General features: G+C 41.1%; 1 protein-coding gene across 7 annotated transcripts in view; it reads left to right on the top strand.

The window, feature by feature from the left end:
* DLG2 (discs large MAGUK scaffold protein 2) overlaps positions 1–19,530 on the top strand; it is a 1,498,860-nt gene that overhangs the window by 1,417,987 nt on the left and 61,343 nt on the right. For all 7 annotated transcript variants that reach the window (XM_077807758.1, XM_077807786.1, XM_077807801.1 and 4 more), the window contains one exon: positions 11,744–11,920. In XM_077807758.1, coding sequence (XP_077663884.1) covers positions 11,744–11,920 — 177 coding nt within the window. The remainder of the gene's footprint in view (positions 1–11,743; positions 11,921–19,530) is intronic.

Here is a 19,530-nt window from a genome sequence, read left to right as displayed (position 1 = left end):
AACAAAAGATTCAGAAACACAGCAGAACTTCCTCTAGGCTTAGTTTCAAAGTTACAAAAACCAGGAATAAACCTCCCTCCAGCAAAGGAAAAATTCTCAAGCAGAACAAAAGATAATCTAACACACCTTGCCTGGCTTTTACTTACAATTTGTGTAATATGAGAAGACTTTTTAGGATGGTTTATAGGAGAAGGAGTTTTCTGACCTGATGCTTCTCTGCTTCCCAAGAGAACACACAAAACAAAACCTTCCACTCCCCCGCAAGATTTGAAAGTATCTTCTTTTCCCATTGGTCCTTTTGGTCAAGTGCCAACTGGGTTATTTGAGCTTCTTAACCCTTTACAGGTAAGGAGTAATTCTAAGCTACCCTTAGCTGTATGGTTATAACAGCTGTCAATAGCCAAGCTAGCTAGATTACAGCTGGCTTGGGTACGTCTACATGTGCTGCAATCACACACCCTGGTTACAGTATAGACATACCCTTGAGCAAGCCTCCAGGGCTGTCTGTGTTGCACTGGGGGATGTTTTAGCTCCCAGAACAGCCCAGGTCATGAAGCTTAAAATTGTCTTAGCCCTTGCTCTCCCTGGCCTGTGAGTTCTGTACTAGGCCTCTTAGAGAGATAGCCTAGAATGTCACCCCAAATTTTCAAGCCTCACCCACTGACTGCAGCCTGTGTGCTACATAAAAAAAAGAAAGAAAGAAAAATAGGGAACTACTGAAGAGCAAACAACCTAATCATCATTCTCGCTGCTGCTGACACCAGAAGTTTCATGACCATTCCAGTCACTTGAGACTCTTACAGCCATTTTTCAGAAGTGTCCATTAACATCACAGGCCTCCATTTTTGAGTTGAGACTTCTATTTCCAACCCCCTCTGAGCCATCCCAAAAAACCTAGCCCTGTCTCCGCCCCCCCCCCAAAAAAAAAAAACAACCTATCCCATTCAGAGTTTTGAGACTGTAAAGAGAGAAGGGCCAGAGATGCCATGATGTCTGCTAACGATTTTGCTATTGATATTATCTGGAAGCTGCTCAGAGACTATGGTGATGGGCAGCAGTATAAAATCTTCAGATACACAGCGACACCTTGTGCCTGATTTTCAGACATACTGAAGAACCACAGCTCCCACTGAAGTAAAAATGGAAGCACAGAACATTAGGGAACACTTCTGAAAATGTTGTGTTAAAGCTTTGCAGTGCAGAAGATTCTGTTGCATGTAGCAAACCTACAGAGTGCCCACTACAGACTCAAATAAACTTACCTCCATCACAAGTGCTAAAACAATTCTTTTCAGAATGGCTGATGTTCAGGATCATGACGACATATTGTAGGCACGGTCTGCAAAACGAAAGGAATATTCCCCAAGGACAGAGGCAAGACACAGCTTTTGTGATGTAAGCCCCAGAAAGAAAGTAATTCCTTTTTGTTAGGTATGCCTTTCTGGAAACTGGAAATAATGCTGCTGTCTTCAATCCTGTTTTTCATTGAAGTCAGTGGCAAAACTCTTTGCCAAAATCCCAATAAGAGGTCAATGATACGGAATATATTTTCTGGTGTGGACTTCCTGTGGAAAAATTGCTGAACAAGCTAAACAAAAACACTGCAGCAAACAAGAGAGCCTCAGATGTTAAAATGTAATAGGACCCAGCTTTGGACATTAGACATTTTTGTAACAGTGGCTTAATTCATGTGCTGTATTAAAACCTTTTGGATTGTAACTTTAAACACTTAGTCCCAAAGATATAAAAATGCAGATTATTATGAAGTTCATAACTTCAGTTGTGGAGTATGGAAGGTGACAGCCCAGCTTTTGGGGACATAGTTTATTTAGTCTCTGTTGTTGTGATATTACATATGAAATCCTCCTTATTAATCTATGGGAAATTGCAGGTTCCATTTACTGGTTTAGACCCGATTCTGCAAGTTGATCCCTTCAGTGGGGTACCATGCAGTCACAGAATTCTGCCCACTCCGAGCCTTAATTGTAAATGAATTTACGGTATCCTAAACCAGCTCAAATAAAATTAGTTTTCCCTCTTGATGGGAAACCTTATTCTTTCACCAAAGGCCTGATCCAAAGCCCTTTGAAGTCAATAGGAAGACTTTCAATGACTTCTCTGGGCTTTGGATAAGCCTGGATGTGCCTGAGCCAAAAAAAATTTACTCACAAGTAAACTTTTCCCAAAGTTCTGGCCTTTTCAGATCTGGACTGTTGGTTTGGGTCCCCTTCTAACTATAATGGGAACTAGTGCAAACAAGACCCCACCACACACACACACACACACACACACTACAGAAGAGGGATGAAAAGGAAAAAGAATAACAGTTTTTGTAAAACATGAGAAACAAATACTGCAATGTAGTTGTTATTAAGTACCTGGAATTATAAAAAACGTGAATTGTCCCCTATTAGTGTGATATTAAACCAAGGACCTTGATAATACATAAAAATGGTAGAACACATATCTTTGTGTTTCCATTGGTGAAACTGATATTTGCTTATTTGGGGCCTGAATTTTGGCACGAAGAGTGGCATATATCTAGAGCCACTCCATTGGTGTCATTGGGGTTATTCTGATGTAGAGAGAGAAGCAGCAGACTTTTGGGGGCCTTATTTAATTAATATCTACCCCCTCACCCTTATGAAAAGCACACCTCTCAGAGGAAGAGCCTTCTGTAAGAGCTCTCACAGAGTTTAGTGTCATCCTGACAATCTGCACTAATGATAACAGTAGAGAAGTGAATGTTTGAGCAAAGATAAATCTCAAATATTAATGGGGAAAGGCTAAAGAAGAAACCCATTTAGCAATGTTTGTTTTTGTAAAAGTGTTTCACTTTTGTAGAGTTGCTCCTCAAAAGTGTTCAGCTGGGACCAACTTTCCATTATATCAGACATAGTATAAACCCACTCGAAACCAGATCACCCATATACAGCTGCCACCTGTGGCTGGGTAATTATTAGGGTTTGGTTGGGGAAATTGAGGTGGAGATTCTCAGTTCTGGAAGAAACGCAGCTCAAAACACATAAAAGAACTGCCACTGCCCCGATCTGCTCTTCCAATGAGACCTCTCTCTGTCCCTGAGGCTGAGAACCAGCAGAGGCCAACGATAGGGTGTCACTAGAGCAGCTCTGTGGAAGGAGGTGGGATAGGCAGTTCTGGCAATGTAGGCAGGCAGGTCTGATGCTTACCACCTTTTCTCTCTCCTTCAGTACTCAGAGAGGTATGTCAGGGGCCTTCTTTGTGGAAAGGGAGAGGACAGGAGAAGGGCGGAAGGTGGGGCTTGTGGGGAGGGAGATATTTGGGATTCATAGTGTAGAACAGTGGCAGCCCGGGCTTGGAGTCCTGAAGGATTAGCTTCACAGGCACAACAATATTGCTGTGACGGAATACAGCTATAGGAGGGTTACAGGAAACACCAGGTCAAAGGTTATATTGACATGGGGTCATACATTCAGCTGTTTTTGTTAGAATGGCACAGAGGTTTAAGATATCCAAGGAAGATGTCTTGGATCTCCTCCTCCTCCTCTTCCTCGAATGTGAAGTGAAGGCATAACCCTGAATCACTGCTAGCTCAGGGGTCATTCCTATGATGTGCTGAGCAACCCACCGCTCCCACTAATTTCAGTAGTAACTTAGAGCACTGAACACTTGCAGGGATTTGAAGTGTAGTCTGTTCCATTGCAACCGGTCCGGATGCCATAAACACATGATTATGCTGTTTAACTTCTGTGTAAACCAGGAGAAGCTGGGCTGACAAGAGGGAAAAATAAATTCTGACTTCAATATCTGAAAGTTTAATGTGGCATAGCGATCCCACTCTGCTGTAAGCATTTTGCTATAGGTGTATTTAGTCACAGTTCTGTTGTGCTTTTTGTGACAGCTGTAACATTACATAATCGTAGTTTTCATTGGTTTTCGTCTCACGATATTCAAATTGAACCTGCAAGGAGGGGGCAGCATATCTAATAGAGTGCAGAAAAGAAAGCTAGGAAGCCTGTCTCTAATTCTGGCTCTGAAATTGAATCACTGTGTATCTTTGGACAGATTATATAACCTCTCCATGCTTTGGACTCCCCATCTGTGAAAGGGGAGAACACTTCTCTTCCTTTCAAGGGTACTATGTGTCTGCGAATTTGCTCTAGCAGACATTTTACAACTGCTGGCCAGATCCTCAGCTGGTGTGAATGGGCATAGATCCATTGTCTATAGTAGACCTACACTCATTTACACCAGCAGAGAATCTGGCCTGTTAAGTCTTATTGTTATTTTATACTTAAATTGGTGGCAAAGAGGATTGGATTGGAAAGTTATCTGTATGTGGGCTCTCAGCCACACCAAAAGAAAAATGAAACTTTGGAGACTCAAAGAAAGCAGGTTTCAGAGTAACAGCCGTGTTAGTCTGTATTCGCAAAAAGAAAAGGAGTACTTGTGGCACCTTAGAGACTAACCAATTTATTTGAGCATGAGCTTTCGTGAGCTACAGCTCACTTCATCAGATCTGATGAAGTGAGCTGTAGCTCACGAAAGCTCATGCTCAAATAAATTGGTTAGTCTCTAAGGTGCCACAAGTACTCCTTTTCTTTTTTCAAAGAAAGCAGTCACTCATCATTTCAAGCTTGTCACAGTTAGCCTACTGGCCCTGACCACTGGCATAGTTAAAGAATTTGCCTTTTCCCTATGGAATATTGGTTTGGATCTTGCCTAGGAGGTTTAAGACAAATAAGTTCTAATTGCCTCCATTTATATTTTTGTTACAGATTTACATCCATCCACCTTTCAGAACAACTGCCAACAAGAGAATTAGGTCACTGTGGTTAGGACACTAGCCTGGGACTCTGGATACCTGGGTTCAGTTTCTTGCTCTGCCACAGGCTGAGACACTTGGGCAAGGTATATAGTGTCTCTGTGCCTCAGTTCCTCATCTGTAAAATGGGGATAACACTTCCCTACCTCACAGGCTAAATACATTACAGATTGTGAGCTGCTACAATACTACAATGAAGAGGGCCCTATAAGTACATATCTAAGTAGTTGAAATAGATATTGTTGTCTTGCCTTAAATCTAATTTCTTCTCCTGGGTCATGTATTTATCTGCACCATTAAAAACTGGAGTTTGCTGCACAATGCTATATACGGTTTGGAAATATCTCATGTGCCATGGAATATTCTACTTTAGGTATGTGATGGGGTAAAGAGGCCCCACGCCAGCACAGAAGGGGTTAAGGAGAGCCTGTGGCCCCAGCTAGCCCTTCCCTGATGTGCCCGCAGCAAATGCCAAGCCTGGAGGGGGAATAAAGGGAAAGAGTCTGGCTCAGTTCAGGGCTGACTGGCCAGGAAGGAGGACAGAACTCTGCCTCTTTGCCTGAAGGGAGCTTTGCCTGCAGAACTGCCGAGGGACGAGCCTGCTAGCTAGAGCAGCCATTGGGTTGAAGCAGTTAGACTCTAAGGAACGAGCAACGAACAAGAGACTGTTTGGGAACCGAGCCTGAAGAAAAGGACAGGGACGCAGCATGGGAAGATTGGTGGACAGCCTAGTATTGAGTTGGGCTTGCTTTTTGTTTGGTTCTAAGCTCCTCCAAACCCCCCAGGATGGTATAGGACTGAAGGGACAACTAGCTGGTGGACTGGAGCCTGCCCCAGTGGAGATGGGAGAGAGAGAGACTTCTTCCCTGGGGAGACCCATGGTTGCATCAGGCTACAGGAAGGTCCACAAAGATGCACTGCTCCAGCCACCCCCCTACAAATTTGATGACGAAAGCAGACACAACCGAGTCCCTGTGTAAGGGAGTCAATCAAACCTTACAAAAATAAATACAAGTATAAATAAAGGGGGAGACGCTAAAGAAGGGGGAAGGACATTTTCCTCATAGCTGGATGGATATGGATCAGTTGTTAAAAATGGATGGCCAAGCAGAATGCTCAATAGCAGCAACAGCAGCTGTTCCAACAAATGGCCAGCCAGTAGCAGCAGTTGATCTGTGATCTAAAGGCCCAACAGCAGCCACAACAGCAGTAGGTGGTACAACAGGAGGTCACCACCTGCTACAGCGGGACCGGCCAGCTTTTATCCAGCAGCGGCCCCCGTTCTCATCAGGCTTACAAAAGTGGGGTCAGCAGAGCAACCCTTGATGCTCTGGAGTCTCATAAGAGACATTACGGCAACATTTCCAGGAGGAGTGGTATCTGTGGGGAGTGGGCCCCTGGTTGCCAAAAAGCTACAAGGTTTGTGTTGGAAATGGCTCAGACCTGAGCTGAAGACAGGAACCCAGGGGGCAAAGATGATTTCATTGGAACAGTTCACCCATATACTACCCCCTGGGGGAAAAGACTGGCCCCATAATGACTATGCCGCCACATATCTGGATGTCATCATAATCTGTAGTTGAACCTGGGAAGACCACCTACATCTAACTGCCACGCTCCAGTCCCTCAGGGCAGCCAGTCTGAAGGCAAATCCTACTACATATTAATACACAGGGAGCCTTCGTGTGTCAGACCGGGAGAGACATGCTCTGCTGCGGAGGGTTCTGGTGTCTTCAGTCTTCGGAGCCCAATTCTGTTCTGAATAACCGTCTCTCACTGAAGGAAGGGAAGAATCCCCATGTCTCAGTGTGAACTTTGTGGGGGAATTAGGCCTCTCCTAGGTTCTGTTCCCCATTTCCTCTTCTCAATACACAATCTTACGTCAAGGCTATATCTACACTGCGCACCTTACAATGGCGCATCTGTGCCACTGCGGCCGCGCCGTTCTAAGGTGTGCTGTGTAGCCGCTCTTTGTAACACCACCTCCAACGAGGGGCAGTAGCTTTGTCGCCTGGAGCGCAGCGCCCGCTGACGTAAGCGCTGTCCACACTGGTGCTTTTCATTGTCAAAATGTTTGTCCTTCAGGGCGTGTTTTGTCATACCACTGAGCGACAAAAGTTTTAACAATGGAAGTGCCAGTGTAGACTTAGCCTAAGATCCAGTTACGATCAGCCTTCCCTCAGAATCTTCCTCACAGCACAGCCTGGGGGCACATGCCTCCACCCGCCCATCTAGGTTTCATTACTGTGTTCCTTAGTCTGAAGAAGCTTACAAAATGGTGATCATTGTATAGTAGACTGTCTGGAGAACACTGCGGCATGCTCTCTGCTGGAAGCCTCGCTGCTTGCAGTATGCAAGGTGTAACCCTGTGACTGCTCTGAGTGAAACTGAGTCACCTGGACTTTTCTTAACACAAATAAAGGCCATCCCCAGTGAAAAAATGTAGCTCATTCTCATGCCCTTCCCTCCTTTGCTGAACTAAAGTAATCCTTAGGGGTTTTAGGAAGCTAAAATACATACATGTTTTTGTGCAACTCTGGTGACACTCAGGTAATGCTGCTGTTTTTGTTTTGTTTTATATACTCTCTCTGCTTTAATCAAATTCTGAGTACTCTGAGTTGGTGCTGTTCATCAGGTAGAGATTTATAAATGAACAGTTTGTGAGTCTTTCAACTCACTAGCTGTAGGGAGGGCTTGCAATTGTTCAGGAGCATATTAAAATTAAAGGAAAAGGTGGAGAAGATTGCAGTTGTTTGTTCCATCAAAACTTTTCTAACGTTACAGTGCCATCTATGAACTACATTGTGATCCTAGAATAATGCTGGCTGCAAAAATGAAGGAGACCAAAAGTAGTTGGACATGGTTTCCTTTTATTAGCTGGGTAATAAAAATGGCAATGTTCTGTGGCCACAGTGATGTTTTACATTCTCAGTTCACAAAGTACATCACAAGGTTCTACTGATGTCACACGTGACAGGAGGACTCCCTAAAAATCCTGCTGCAAGAGCCTTCTCTTCTGCAGACCCCGTCATTTGGAAGGGTCTTCCTGCATCTTGCAATATTTTCTTTGTTTGCTTTTCTTTGCAAATCATATCTAAAAACATCTCTTACCCTCAGCTTTTAACTATATCCCTCTCTGTTTTTTTTTTTTTTTTAAGATTCTGTATCTCTTTGGGATACATTTGTATGAAAGATGCTATGTCAAATACAGTATGTTATTTTTGTTTATTAATTGAATTTATGCATGCTGTATAGAGTACTCGAAAGTGTTGTGCATTGTATAGACATAAAATAAGGGAAGTCCCTGCCCCAAAGAGCTTACCATCTAGGTGCAGGTAATATACTTCGTTTGGAAGCTGTTTGGAGCAGGAACTGTGTTTTTGTTCTGTGTTTGTACAGCACCTAGCACAAAGTGGTCCTGGGCCATGACTTGGGCTCCTCACATTATACAAATAAATAAATAATGACAAACAACAACAACATTTTAGACCTCAATCTCACAAATCCTTAAGCACGTGCGTAACTTTATAAACATGAATAATCCTACTGAGGTCACCATTAGTTCCATCTGTTCACATGAGGTAATTGCACATATTTAATAGTTTGCTGAATCAAGACCACCCTTTGTTTTTTAGCTATCCCAGACTATCCGTTGAAAGTCTTCAGTGTAACCAGAGCCTTGATCAGAACTCCAATATGACTCTTCCTCTGGGATGTGTAGGGAAAAGGGATTCAAATCAGCACTTCCATTATTTTCCTTCGGGAATCAACATTTGCAATGCACAGTAGCCAAGAATTGTTTCAGTCGATAAAATGTGCCCTTGATAATTCTCTTGTTTCAGATCTCTAATCTCACTTTAATTAGAGTTGTACACAACAGCGCCAATCAGTGTAAGTCAACAGCAAACATTACCATCTGCATTCATCATTAGCATCAACCAGCATGGTAATCTGCAGTTTTAGACTAATGCATGAGCTCATGGGACTCTAGTGTCTGTTCAGAAACAAAAACCTCTTTTCCTTCCACCGTTTAGCTTTTGAAACCTATCATTCCTTTTGCCTCGGAACTTTCAAAAGATGAAGCATTTCCATGACTTCCATTGTAATTTGTTTCACTTCTGGAGTAAGAGTGTCTTGCTCATTCTCTGCTTCACAAAAATGATGTCGTGTTTGGAGATAATTAATTGTGGATGGATTCAGAATCTACTGTATGTAACCAATACTCGGCATTGTTGCCAGCTCTGTGGATAGGGCTATAAGGCTATTATGGCCTTTCATATCAAGGTACATTATTATTTAATGGACTTGCTCAGAAAATGCTTTTGTTTAATACATGTGAGCCCTCATGGCACTTAGTAAAAGTCAGAGTTTCACTTCCTGATAATTCATCTTTTAAAGCCAATTATAAACAGGTTCTTGGTTTAAAACTGGTCAGTGAGGGCACTGCCATTTCTCCAGATGTGATTTTCCATTAATTTCTCAAGGAAAGCAAGACTTCACTCATTTCTTAGCTATCAGAATATGCCGTTTGGATTGATGTAGCTCTTGATTGTAGGCTTATATTGCAGAGCAGCAGATGATCCACTACTGGCAAGAGCCCTTTAAAGATCATATATTTAATTAATTTGTTACATTCCAATTGCTGACTAAGCTTTCAAAGGGTTTCTGTATCTTCACTGGGCATTGCTTCTGCAGTAAAAGAATGTGAGTGTTATCCATGCTCAAAGTGCATTGAAACAGGGAGCTGCAAGTGAAATCAGTCCCACAGATCGCATAAAGTTCAGTGAAATAATGCCAGATCTTTTATTGTCTTTACCCATCTAAGATGAGTGACTAGAGTGGCTGCACTGGATAAAAGAACCCTCCCACTTTTCTAAAGATGCACGATGCACAGCTACAGTCTCCTTAAGAGAAGATACTGTTTCAATGTATTTTTCCTCCTTACATAATTTCGTCCAGAACGAGTGCTTGCAGCTATGACATGACTGTGGTTGTATAGATACAACCTAAAGCAACACAGTAACAACTGTGGCAACTCATTTTAAAAACATTATTTTCATTAAAGGAAGTAGCCTAGAGTGTTTTAAAACTACCCATAATGCTTCTATAACCATTCTATGCAATTGCACTACAATGGGCAACAACTGATTGTATTAAATCCTTCATATGGAAATGTTTACTAATAAAGATTTTCAAACCTTTTCCCCAAACAAAAGGGGATACAAATTAGTACATACCTCTTGGGATCACACTAAGATAGGAATTCTGTATATAGGAGTTATAATCAGATTTTTTTTCCACAGGAGAAGAAATGTTCATTCCAGTTTATTGGTTTCTTCAAACTGTATTTTATTAGGAGAAACCTTTCCTATTTGTTTTCCATGGGAAAAAACTGAGGACAAGACCTTACAACTGGATTCATAGAGACAGACCTCTGCACTTACATGGAGCCCCAGTTACAAACACCCTACCCTCATAAATCCCGTTGCAAGATCTGGCCCTAAGGGTACATAATCTGGCTTCACTTGTAAATAATAGGAAAACTCTCATTGACTTCAGTGGAACTAGAATTTGACCCTAAAAATTTGGCATTCTCTTCTTTCTGGTTAGTTGTCATACTGTCCGTGTTACTGTTAGAGAGCTTATTCCTTCACTCTCCCACTTCCCTGGTCCTTCTCACATGAACAGAGAGCAACAATACCCGAAGTCCGAAGGTGCAAACAATTCGATGTTTATTGGGGTGAACTTCCAGCAAGCTTAAATACAAGTTCCTTTTCCTTATTTCTGAATCCCAACTTACTTCCTGTTTGCCCCTAATTTATATAGTAATATTCTTAGCTATACCTTAACCAATCATTCTACTAAAATTTAACTAACCAATCCTAACATATTGTAACATGATTATGTAACCAATTATATCCCACCACCTTAATTAGTTTACACCCAGCAAAATTAATTATACAGCAGACAGGAACAATCACAGAACCAGACAGAGATTATACAGACAAACAATAGCAAAGTGGGAACTATAATGGCAAGACAATACAGAAGTGAGGATTTCACATCCCAGCTATTGATAAGTGAGTTCTTGCCAGACAGGATGCTATCAAACTAAGTTTCCTTTTACATTTTCTAGGCACTTCCCTTTCTCTGGAGGTGATAGGAATACAATCCTGTCCTGATAGTGCCTAACAGCCCAATAGCACCTTATTTCAATGTGACTAGGTTGGAATGCGAGGATGTGACCGTTCGCTTCCCAGCTTATGGCTGCCTCTGCTGCTTAGCCAAAGGCCTTAGCCTAAGCACAGGGCCTCAGACTGTCACAGTAAGAGAAGGACCTTGCACTGGCAGACAGTGATTTTGATTCTTTCTTTTATACCTCTATAACTAGCCAAGTGATAAGAATACACCTAAATTCTTAAAGTACAGGCCTTTACAGACAGGCCTGAATATCTATATCCTAACAGTTACGTCTTTCACTTGTGCTCAGAGACGATGGTATGTTTTGTAGGAAAATAAGAAGGGGACACCATTACAATCATTTAGGGATCTGGGGTAACTATGGGGGATTGGTCCTGCTTTGAGCAGGGGGTTGGACTAGATGACCTCCTGAGTTCCCTTCCAACTCTGATATTCTATGATATTCAGTCGTACATTATCACAGACATGAGTCTAAACGTTACAAGCGAGAGATTTTTGTAAACAAATGCATGGTATTACGTATATTTTATCCGCTAAGCTCTGAAACGCTCCAATTAATGCATAAACATTATGAAATAAAATAGGAAATAAAGTAGTTTAAATTCTGAAGAGGTAATTCTTATGATCTCTTTTGAAAGAATAAGAGGGGCTTAAACTACAAGAAGTTGTTCAGTAGTAAATGCTGTCAAGACTGGTCTAATTGCCTGTTTTCATACCCTTATTTTCCTTCCCCAGAGCTATGTTTGACTATGACAAAAGCAAGGACAGTGGCCTTCCAAGTCAAGGACTCAGTTTCCAATTCGGAGACATCCTCCATGTTATCAATGCCTCTGATGATGAGTGGTGGCAGGCCAGGAGGGTCACTCAGGAAGGAGACAGCGAGGAGATGGGAGTTATACCCAGCAAAAGGAGGTATGTGTAATTGCTGCTTTTCTACTTTGTTAGGCACAAATGTGCAAAAGTTTGAGTTTTATTCCAAAACCAACGTGCACTAATCTAAAAAAATATAGGAGTGGGTGCAAAGAGGAGCCATAAAAATTATTCAAGCACTGGGGAAAGTGTCTTAAAGAACTCAATCTGTTCATTTTATCCAAAAGAAGATAAAGAGGTGACTTGATTATGTTGTATACATACCTTTTGGGGGAGACCATACCAGGTAGTAAAAAATCTCTAGCAGAGAAAGGCATAACCAGAACCGGGGGCTGGAAGTTAAAGCCTGACAAATTGAAATTAGCTAAATCTCTAAAATAATTCTGAATATATCTTTGTTTAGCTGTGGTGGACTCATAGGGAAATGTACCATCTGAATGTTACTGATATTTTTTACTGTCTATGCTGTCTAATGGGTTGCCTTAGTGACATAGTTGTTGGTTTCATCAAATATCAAAACTGCCACTGTACCTTTGTTGATAATTTCAGTAGAGAGGTCAAAAACTGAAGTGGCATGAAGGAGAATGAATTGTATCAAACCAAACCAAATTTTTCCTTTGGAATATTACTTCTAAGCCTGTTATAAACCTTCTATCTACAGTGATTTAAATTCTGGAGTTAATAAAAATGGTTGCACAAATTTGTTACAATGAGATAAATTGGATTGTGGGTGGCCTGCGGAGCACCTAGTATTGTTCCACGGAGAACTGGCTGATCACAGGATACTAACCCTGCTCATTGGTTTTGCCATGTTAAACAATGGAGACTTAAAAATGCCCTCAGATATTGACATGGGCCTTGTTAGGTATCTAGGTACTGAAAAAATGTAGTAGACACTTTCCTAATGTTAATCTTCCATGTAAGATGTTGCTATAATTACCTTAGGGGTTTTTATGGGATTATGAATGCCTGAGTGCTGGTCCATGCAATCATGAATGGAAGCAGAAGGAATTCATAAGACAGTGTCTCTCTCAAGACGTGGTCCATAGTATAAGTAGGTATGAACCCTTGAACTTTATGATATACAAAATAAGGGAGTGGGGAAACAACAAAACAACTGATTAAATGGTGAAGTTAGATTTGTGTCTTGTTGGTTCCACATGTGTGGATGTGGATGTGTGTGTGATCTTTTTCTGTTCTGTGATCTTTTTCTGATCTTTGATAGCTGCTTTCAACTACCTGAGAGGTGGTTCCAGAGAGGATGGTTCTAGACTATTCTCAGTGGTAGAAGAGGACAGGACAAGGAGTAATGGTCTCAAGTTGCAGTGGGGGAGGTTTAGGTTGGATATTAGGAAAAACTTTTTCACTAGGAGGGTGGTGAAACACTGGAATGCGTTACCTAGGGAGGTGGTAGAATCTCCTTCCTTGGAAGTTTTTAAGGTCAGGCTTGACAAAGCCCTGGCTGGGATGATTTAATTGGGGATTGGTCCTGCTTTGAGCAGGGGGTTCGACTAGATGACCTCCTGAGGTCCCTTCCAACCCTGATATTCTATGATTCTGTAGGTGGGAGAGGATGCATGGGCCTAAGATTATTGACCTACTTGCAGAAGGTGTTTTCAGGAGGGACAAATATGTGAAGGCATGTTGGACCCACTCAGGGACCGGGCTGCAAGGCACATGGGGCAGCATGAAGGAAGATATGGAGACAGAAGTGGGAGAAAGATGTGGTTTGTTCTACAACTTAGGCAGAGTGGAGAGGGATGCAAAATGAGACGAGAGCAGAGAGTAAGCAGGAAATAGGTTGTATTGTCTTGAAACATGGCGCTTGAATTTGTAATGATGCAGGTACAGTTACAGTGGTCTCTACCCCTCATGCCACTGCATCAGCAGTGAATTGGAGAAGCCTGGGGGAGGGTGGGAAATGGAGTCTGCCTGCTCCAATGGTTCCAAATTGACATCACATTTTTCTCTCCAATAATTGTTACTGAAAGAGCCCAACAAATTCTGGAGTATAAATAAATGGAACAAAAAGCTGGATAATGTCATCTAAATGCTATTCAGCTTATTCTGGCAAGGCCTTTCTTCGTAACGGTAGGGCTAGGCCCCTTTCCCCATAACAGTGAAGTTTTTCTCCAGAAAATCCGTCCCTGAAATGTGAGCAGCCCATGTTAATGCCATACCATTCAAGGTTAATTCAGGGTTTCTAGTATAAATACTGTTGTTCATAAATCTAACACTGAATAGATTCTCCCAGGAGTAGGGGTATATTTTCCCCCCTTTAAAAAGTCCTCTCCCTGCTCCCACTTTAAAAATGTATTGAAGTAATGAATTGGTTTGCTTTTTTTTTTGCAGTTATTTAGATCAGCAAGGATCCAGTTGTAGAAGATAGATTTTTTTTTCAAGTTGTGTCTTAAAAATTAATGTAAGTTCATACTATGGACACAGTAGTGTCTTTTTAGAGTCATTGAGCCTGACTGTCATTGTCCTGCATCTTATGTAGTCACTTACACCAGAGCAAAGTGTAAAATGCAACCGAAATCAGAATGCTGTTATACTTACTGCACAGGTGTACACAACTGCACAAGGTGGTGTGCAGAAGAGAGTCAGCCAATTATACCTAGCATATAAATTCAAATTTAGAGTAAAATCTCTTCTGAAAAGTGTTTACTGAGCAGACGAGACCTGATCCAAAATCCAGTGAAATCAATGGGAGTCTTTCCATTGACTTCAACTGGCTTTATGTTGAGTAGCCATTTTATAAAATTAAATATTGATAATTTTATTTAAAAACTGAAAAAAACAATCAGATTACATTATGAACCAATCACTAGCCAAATTTCCTCTTGTTGTATACATGACATTATTTGTGTAAAAAGAAAAGGAGTACTAGTGGCACCTTAGAGACTAACCAATTTATTTGAGCATAAGCTTTCGTGAGCTACAGACTAACACGGCTGCTACTCTGAAACCTGTCATTATTTGTGTACAAATTGCAATACATGTACCAAAAAAAAGTCCCACACACTTAAAATCTAACAGCAACATCTTTCCCACGTGCTAGATGGTGGTATATCAGAGGGGAGGCGATCAGTGGCAGCTATGTGTTGGAGCCTGAGCCATTTTGCTGGCTTGCAGAGTCATATGGTTCCATCAGCTCGGGGAAGAATGTATTCTAGGGGCTGTTTTGTGCAGCCATGTGGAAATCTTATGTATATCTCTTCTCCAATTTATAAACATTTCAGGCACCCAGGCAGGAAACCATAGAGAAGAGGTGACGAATAACATTTCAGAATCAAATAGCAAATAGTCAAAGACCTACTTAAAGCAAATAGGTTGTGAATAGCCCAAAGACTAAAAAATAGGCGTTGGCTCTGGCTACTGTGAACACCAATGTTGGTGCCTTATACTGGCAGTATCTACACTCTAAGTCTACATTCACAAACTGTCCAGACATTTGAGGATTTCCACCCTTGCTTTTCAATCTGCACGTGACTGGACCTTTCCTTTGATGGGGTCTACAAACCGCAACTCATTCCTGATGGAATCCTTCTCATTTATCCCTCTCACCTTTAAAAAGCATTTTAAAGTGCCCTGCCCCCAAAAACCAAAACAATTTCTGTAGACCCATCACAATTGGCCCTATATTTACCAAAGTTCCTTTCAATTCCTCTTTTTCCTTTTTTTTGCACTTGGGCCCCCACACTTTGTTTGTTTTTTATGAGGGTGGCATATTATTCTGTTATGTACAGCACTCTGAGCACTTTGACCCTTCTGATCATCTAGATTGACCTCCTGTACAATTAATGTATTAATTATAACTGAAAACAAGAGAAAACAACCTTTATTGTCTTACAGTACTGAAGCCATTGACCTCTTCCATGATAGTTCTTTATTTCATTATGTACTCTGAGAGCAATTAACATAATTAAATTCTTACTTAGGGAAATGTCTATGAAAATCACCTTCCAAGTGCCTGATTTTACCATTTTTTCCACATTTTTTGAATGGAACCATTCAAACAGGCACATTAAAGCATGAGCAGATAAGAGAAATTTCCAATGATAAATCAAGACTCTCTTTTCTTTTCCCTTTTATTTTATAATGGATGTGGTAGACCAGAAAAGGTAGTAATTTATAGCTACCAGGGAATTGCTGCCCATTACTCACTCTGGGATGGTGTGTAGTTTCCAGCCCTTAACTGTCAATCAATTACATGGAGCTTGAAATCAATTTGTCATTAGATTTAATCATGGTCACTTCCATGTGGATTTGTTATTTTGTTTACAACTGAGAAGCCCTCCTTTAAAAGTTAATTTGGATCCTGTAGCACTGTGTCACAGAGATAGGCAGTTTAATTTTGTATTGAACAAGCAGAGTACCATGGTCCTGGCCCAACTATGTCCCCATCATTAAGGGCCTGATCCTGTGAATTGGTTAGAGTTTTTAACTGTCATTGACTTCAGTGGGAATTGATGTGAGAGTGGTCAGTGCCTTCAGAATTGGGATCTCACTGATCATGGCTTTGGCTTTAGAGGAAGCTGTTCACTCACTTCTAAAGGCAAAACTCTCCTATTTTGGCCAGAGGTCCAAAAATTCTCTTAGCTACCAAGCTCTGGTCACCATGAAGAGGTATATTTCTAATTACAGTTGTAACGTACCCTCATGTTGGGTGGGTGAGCAGCATGGCCCTCTTGCTGTAAAGTGATGTCACTTTGACACTGATGACATTATGCTTAGCGAAAGAGACCATGAACCAGTTTTTAGCCTGCTGGTGTAACCATCAGACAGAAAATATTATTCTTTAACATGTAAGAATGAAACACTGGGTGCCAACTTGTTGGAATCTGGTTTATAATCTCTCTCACGCAACTATTGCCACAGATTACTTCATTTTACGTGGAAGTGGTCATCTTTAGAATTAGATTTAGAAATGCCAGTTGGAATGAATCTTCTACACATCACTGTTTGATAATGAGAACTGCTGCTCACCTTGTGAACTCTCACACTGATGGGATAATCAAAATGGGTACAACTTTCTATTAAGGACAATAGCCATAATTAGAGAAGTATAAAGAAGCCACTCAAAACTGGTGTTTCAAGGAACTCTAATTTACTCTAGATACAGGTCGCTGGAGGTAGGAACACCCCACCTTATGAATGTCAGTCTAAGCTTAGGTACTCTGTGTGCCAATGCATATACACCTGCCCTTATCTTTTCCTGCACTCACTCTCTGAATAAGAGTTGTATGAATTCGCTCTAAGGATCCAAAATGGCAATGAATTGGGTGCTCTTAATTTAATGCAGATCGTATCATCATTGTCACCAATCCCACTGCTGCTGCCTCTGAAATCAAGGAGAGTTTTGCTTGTTACTTCAAAAGAAGCAGGGTTAATTTACCCTAAAACAGGGATCAGCAGCCTTTGGCACGTGGCCTATCAGGGAAATCTGCTAGCGGGCCGGGACGGTTTGTTTAACTGCAGCGTCCGCAGGTTCAGCCGATCGCAGCTCCCACTGGCCGCGGTTCACCGTTCCAGGCCAATGGGGGCTGCAGGAAGTGGTGTGGGCCAAGGGATGTGAATACTATTTTCAAATACATGGGGGGATGTCTATGCAAATTATATCCATATTGTACAGAACAAATGTTTAAAGTGATATCAGCCTGTCATGCTGTTTACAACTCTACAGAGCTTTCAGGGCACAATTATATTTTTCTCCTTAGATTCTAAAGGGCAAAAGATGAAAAAAGAACACAAAAAAGTCTTTCATAAACATTTTTCAAGGACAAGGAACCAGAGGTTTGCCAATTGCAAAAATCCTTCTGGGTAAAAAGGCATCTTAAATTGGTTATTCTGCCTGACTTGTCATGTTTATCCACTCAACTGGGTTTTACTTATGTTTCTCTTCTAAATTAGCTACCTTTTTAAGAATCCCTCAAGATTTTAATCCCAGAAAGATAAAGCTTTTTAAAATAGCATGGTCTTGTTAGCTTTATCTGAAGTGAGTTACTTGAGCACAGTTGCTAATCTAATGGGAAAAGATAAGTATAGACTAAAATTGATATGCATGTGTGTATTCCCGTGTCCTTATTCTTTTGCAAGCAAGAGGAACATCATCACAGTAGGAATAAGACTGTACTGTGAGTCCAGTAAAGCACTTACCACAAGCTTCATTGAAAGTGGCTTTGCTTTCAGGAGACTTTTTATATAAGATTAACTTTATTAATATTTTTCAATTTAAAATAGGAATTAGCTTTCACAAAGGCCACGAACCACCAAGATAGCTTCATGGGAGCGTGGCAAGTCAATTATTTTTGTAACAGCTCACAAAGTCTTAAGCTTTAAACAGGTTAAAAGGATTTTTCCTCCCCAATCTTACAATAGCACGTTTCTCCGTAATAGTAACTGTATGGCTTTTATCGGACAATAAACGGGTGCTGAGCTACCATCAATTGGCAAAATTCTGATTATGAAGACCTGAATTCTTCAGAGAGAGAACAAGTTTTGTCCTAGTGCATTTACACGTGTTGTTTCCATAAAAAGCCAATTAATGAGTATCCTAATATTGCTCAAAAAACAGTTGGAGAATGGACATTGGTGGTCAAAATCAGACCTTGCATGAATGCTTATAACAAGCATGGAAGTCTCTGGGCCAAACTGAGCAGAGATGTAATTGATGGAGAAGTTGTGTACTGAGTGTGGTAAATTGGTCTGAAAACAGGTGGAAATGGTAAAACATGTTTGTCCTAATCTGGCATTCAGTGGGCGGGCAAAACTCATTTGCCAATGTGTAAGATAGTCATTTTCCTGCTTCCTTACCCTCACAGAAGGGTATAAAATAAAACAAGTTTTGTCAAAAACACATTTTATTTTGCACACTTCTATTTAGTAACTTTTCTTACTACACTTTCTATCATTATGCCCATTCTGCAAACCAGCTGAATGCTAAATCAATACAAATTAATCAACTCCAACCACTTATACTTGGTTTCACACCCAACATGTAATTTACACCTTCGTTTACATCACAGATGAATATGACTATGAAATTTAAAGCATGTCTTGCCTGTTATTTTACATCTCCAATAAGAAAACTAATCTGTTGTGTGTAATCCATTAACCATCCACTTACAGCATATGAATACATTCTTCTGCTCCTTCTGTATGGCTTAAAAACAGCAAGGTTAGATGCCCAAGTCTAGATTAACGATCTAATTGATTGCTTCAGGTGATGCGGAGTGAATGGCAGTGATTCCACCATCACGTGGATTAGTTGGGCCATTGATTGACAAGGTGTTCCATAATTTGAAGGCCATTTCCTCGGTCACAAATAGGATTGTATCTCAGACTCCATTTATGGAGAAGGTAGGCACGTCTGCCATGCGATGTGCAGATGCGATTCAAGGTGGGCCATATTTTCTGTGGGATTGTAGAACCACTGAGTTCTTCAGTTGGGTCCTTGATGTGGTGTTTTTTCAGGATGTTGGTGTCCTTCCACCTTGCTCACCATTGATCTTCAGGGAGAAACCCTGAATTTTTGAGCTCTTGCATTGCCAGCCTAAAAGATTTTCTTGATTTGAGTCAGAATCTCAGTATATTATTTAGGTCTTCGTCTATTGGAAGATTCTTGTTCCCTTGAATATGATGGAGCCTCC

The sequence above is a fragment of the Eretmochelys imbricata genome, chromosome 1 (genome assembly GCF_965152235.1).
Source record: "Eretmochelys imbricata isolate rEreImb1 chromosome 1, rEreImb1.hap1, whole genome shotgun sequence".
NCBI lineage: Eukaryota > Metazoa > Chordata > Testudines > Cheloniidae > Eretmochelys > Eretmochelys imbricata.
The sequence above is the reverse complement of the archived record's forward strand: the minus strand, read 5'-3'. Positions and strand labels throughout refer to the sequence as shown.